Source organism: Orbilia oligospora (assembly GCF_000225545.1).
Source record: "Orbilia oligospora ATCC 24927 unplaced genomic scaffold scaffold00210, whole genome shotgun sequence".
Taxonomy (NCBI): domain Eukaryota; kingdom Fungi; phylum Ascomycota; class Orbiliomycetes; order Orbiliales; family Orbiliaceae; genus Orbilia; species Orbilia oligospora.
In genome coordinates this window covers 328874-333044 of record NW_011645767.1, presented here as the reverse complement: position 1 = coordinate 333044, position 4171 = coordinate 328874, and the positions used below count along the sequence as shown (strand labels likewise).

General features: G+C 42.7%; 1 protein-coding gene across 1 annotated transcript; it reads right to left on the bottom strand.

The window, feature by feature from the left end:
- On the bottom strand, window positions 1-1590 carry AOL_s00210g84 (uncharacterized protein; the record flags this gene model as incomplete). The annotated part of the gene is made up of 1 exon (XM_011128886.1): window positions 1-1590. One exon carries the CDS (start codon window positions 1588-1590, stop codon window positions 1-3), a length of 1590 nt encoding a protein of 529 aa, XP_011127188.1.
- Window positions 1591-4171: the final 2581 nt, after the last annotated feature.

The window sequence follows — 4171 nt, the reverse complement described above, 5'->3', positions numbered from 1 at the left end:
TCAACCGGGGAGTGTCACATCGGAGGTTGGATACTGGAGGTCGCAGGTTTCACGGAGATTGGAAGTTTTATTTTCTCCATCTTCGGTTTCTATAAACTGGCTGTAGGGTGCTATAGTTAGCATGTTCAAGTTATATTGTTTGATGTTCCCATGACAATGCTCATTAAAAGCACTCTTAGCGTCACTGGACCTAAAGGCCCATTGAATACCTAACTTTTCTTCGCCATCAATTTTTGTGTGGAGCAAATCAGAGACCTTAATATCTTTCCAACTGTCCATTTTTTCATATTTAACGTTCTTGTTAGTGAGAATGTGAGCAATAATGAGATGACACTTTGTCAAGTATTTGAGATAGGAAGGCATCTCATTCTTTTGATAACCCTTGCGACAGGACCAGGTGAATTCTTGGAAATGAGGATTTATTCCCTTGTCTGTCTGACCCCACAAATAAACTGGCTGAAGAGAAGCCACTAACTCCTCCGTAATCTCGACTTCAGTGACTATTACTTCACTAATAGGGGTTCTGTGCTTTAGGTATCCGGCGTATATATCCGCCACTTTCCTCTGTGGAGTCCAGTAAGTTAATAAAGAGTGCCCACTTAGGTCTCCTGGAATGCTTCCAAATCTCCCCTCCCGAACCAAGCCTGTTTTCTCATCGTAGAAAGCTTTAGCTTTGCTTAAATTAGTAGCCCTGTATAATTTAAATTTTTTTCTAGTAGAAACTAACATAGAAGCTTCTTCCTCTGCAGCTTCGGACTGTCCTGATAGAGAGTCTGGGTCACCGTAATATGTGGTTAGACGGTTGACAGCCTTGTTACCGCTGATATCTGAGTCCTGGCGCTCAACATCGCCACGGGCTGGCGAGTTCGCGTTTTGTTGTTTTCGACTAGTAGGAGACGGCAAAGAAGGGCCTTTGCTAAGTGACCTTGCCCGACGAGTTCTCTTTTTCTCACTCCCCTCGAATGATGTAGATCGAAAATATTCTGCGCTTATTTCGAAACGTTCTGTAAGAGATTCTAGAGCGCGGTAGGTGCATTCTACGGAGTCTAAAAGCCAGAACTCGCAAGACGAAGTGTATCGGATTATTTCGTACTCCGGCAGAAGGATTGCGGTTTTTAGTCGAGAAGATATGCCGATATTATCCATATACGCGTTCCAGTCATCATCGCTGTTGATGGCTTGTAGGGACCCTCCGGGATCACTAATAAACTCGAGAATGAATTCTAAGAATGTCCTTGACGACTTTTCATTATCGGGAACACCTTCCCACAGATTCCAGATATTCTGCGCCTTCTCGGAAGTAAAGCCAATAAACTCAATAGTCTCTTGACTTTGTAAAAACACTGGTATCTCTATGAACTCTTTGAACTGGTGTATAGCAGCCGATGCGAATATGCTCGAGCCGTCTATTAAATTCGTGGGCATGAATTGGCGAGATGTTGAATCGGAAGAGGCAGCCGAGTTGCCCTGAGAAATCGTTGAAGGAGAGACCTTTCTCTTCTTTCCTTGGATAGGCTTGAAGAGCCCCAGCTCCTCGAAATAATGAGCTACCTCTAGACTCACAATACCAACTGTGGATGTGCTCGTCATCTTGGTGATAAAGACACTACTTGGGAAGTACTCTTTACGGGTTTCAATTATTGTTTGGTTCCTGGAGACACTATGAGTGGTCGGGAGCTGCAGGATATGAATTTTGTCGAAATTCAGGTTGGTTGTGTACTGGCCACGGCAGGTTTGTTGCAATTATTTGCATTTGGTGATACTTCGAGGTATTAATACAAACATTTCCCTATGTCCAAAGTATGTATTTATATTATTAGTCGGATTAAAAGTCGATGATCTTTCGTATTCTCTCGCTATCTAGCTCTAGGTTCGTGCTATGTTTAGGTACGAGGCTGGTACTATTAATATTATATTCCTTGTACTGAATCCTCCATAACAACACAGAGGGTCTAACATATTCGAGCCACGTGAGAGTTTGGAAGAAGAAGAACGACGAGGAATATTTTCACACATTTTTAATTATGGGTAATTTTGAGGATATCAGCTACGTTCGCACAATGCATTATATTAGGCTAACGCATAAACGACTATATACCGGCTAGTTAATACCTATAGGTAGGTAGCTGATATGCAGGCCACTTTGCGTAAACTTACGGTCTAGCTACTACGCGGGAACGCTGGCTGGCTGGCAGGTTCACAGATAAAAGCCATTAGTATATGTATATATAGATATACAGGCGAGTCTTTAGGCTAGTTTTTGGGCTAGTTTTGGGGATTAGCCTGTGAGAAACCTCCCTGATGAACTGGATTTTGAAAAAATCTGCCCTGATAGCGGGGGTATATGCCCGGCGTACGCTATTTCGCTATTTTTCCTATTGTGAAAATCCGGTGTCCCCAGTTGTATCGACCCACCAAATCTGGTCCCTTGTGAGCACTGGAACTTTGCACTAATCGGTAACCTTAATCTCTCCTTTAAGTAGCCTATCATGTGCTTGGTAATCCAGGAAGAGCTACAGCCGGCACAAATCTTGAAGGTTGCCTTGGAGGCGGCATGGGCAATTTATAAATTTATAATTATATTATATTTCTCAATAATGAATGCGCATGATATCATGGTCCTATGATGGTACAGGATGGTGCTTTGTATCACGTATTGGTGCTCGGGATATATCCAAGCGGTCATAATAACGTATATAACACTATAACTTTATGCTTCCTCTCCCCTGTTTTTTAAGGAAAATTCGTCGAGGTACGATGCATATGAAGCTTTTGGAAGTTTAATACACTGACGCCTCATGGCATATACATGGCGCATCGATTTTCACTCTTGCGAATTTTCAAATATACCAAGATTTGTATCTATACGGCTGAGAGTGTAGAGCTGAAGCCATGAAGTTTTGAAACCGATATCTAGGTACTGGCGTTGTGACGTCCGAGAACGAGACCAGGTACCGATCAGTCGAGCTAACCAGCCAACCTGTGCGCAGGACTCTGGTTTGGCTAATATACTAATAAACATACGGGGGATATAACTCGGTACTTGGTAAATAAATGAAGTTTTTCCAGTGGTTCATCGTAACAGGAGATCCGATTGTGACTATGTATATTTTAATCTTCGTGCAAGTGGTTACATATGAGAGGAGAGGGCGAATTGACCGTTTCTTCTGTTCCAACGGATCTAGATAGCCAAGTAGAGAAACGCGCTTTACAAGTACCTGGGTACTAAATCGTCCCGTGAAATTATAGAGGCTCTGCTTCGAGGCTCCAAACTAAGTGTATATGTAACACTGAAACTTACGTGTATAGGATATTTTAGATATATTGATACCCAAGCCGGTATTAATATTTAGCTTAATTGATTAAACCGATGGCTTCTCGCCGAAGCTGATTCGCTAAAGATTTAGACGATCAAGATGAATTTTCGCTGTTAGTTGAAACAAATCATATATATATATATATATTAAACTACTCAAAAACTCAAGTACATACCTCTGTACATACCTCTAGTTCAGGAATAGCCTTTGGAAGAACCATTGTTCGCTGTTCTCGCCAGTTTATCACAAAATATTTGTGAAAGATACCTGCCCTCCAGTATCTCCTATAGTCTTTCTATTAGCTGCTTACATAATTACTCTTTTTGAGCTCTCGATACTACTATAACATTTTGTTTTGATACCTCTAAGGTCTAGGATGCCGGACAAAAGAAGAAAATCCCCCTCTCCTTCCGCGGGCTCAGAGGGAAAATCATCGAAGCGTCAAAGGATTGATAGTCCCCCTCAAGAGTGCCAACCTTCCTCTTCACACCAATGCTCTATCTGTCTAAATACTAACCCAAATAATGGTCCTTTTGAGCGCCTTTCATGTGGGCATGAGTTTCACAGGTTTTGCCTATGGGAATGGCTCTCTTGGAATGAGAGCTGCCCGCTATGCCGTCGATTGGTGACTGAGGCCCCGGAAACAGAGGGTGACGAGCCTAGTGGCGAGGGCAGTGTTGGTGATGAGTCCCCCCGCACTTTTGGTCCAGGACAATATGAAGGGGTGGATACTGTTGAAGGCGGGGATCAAATGGGGAGAGAGGAGGAAATGGAGAGATTGGGAGAAGCAGAAGAACAAAAAGAGCAAGAAGAAGAGCAAGGAGAAGAGCAACGGGAAGAAGAAGAAGAAGAAA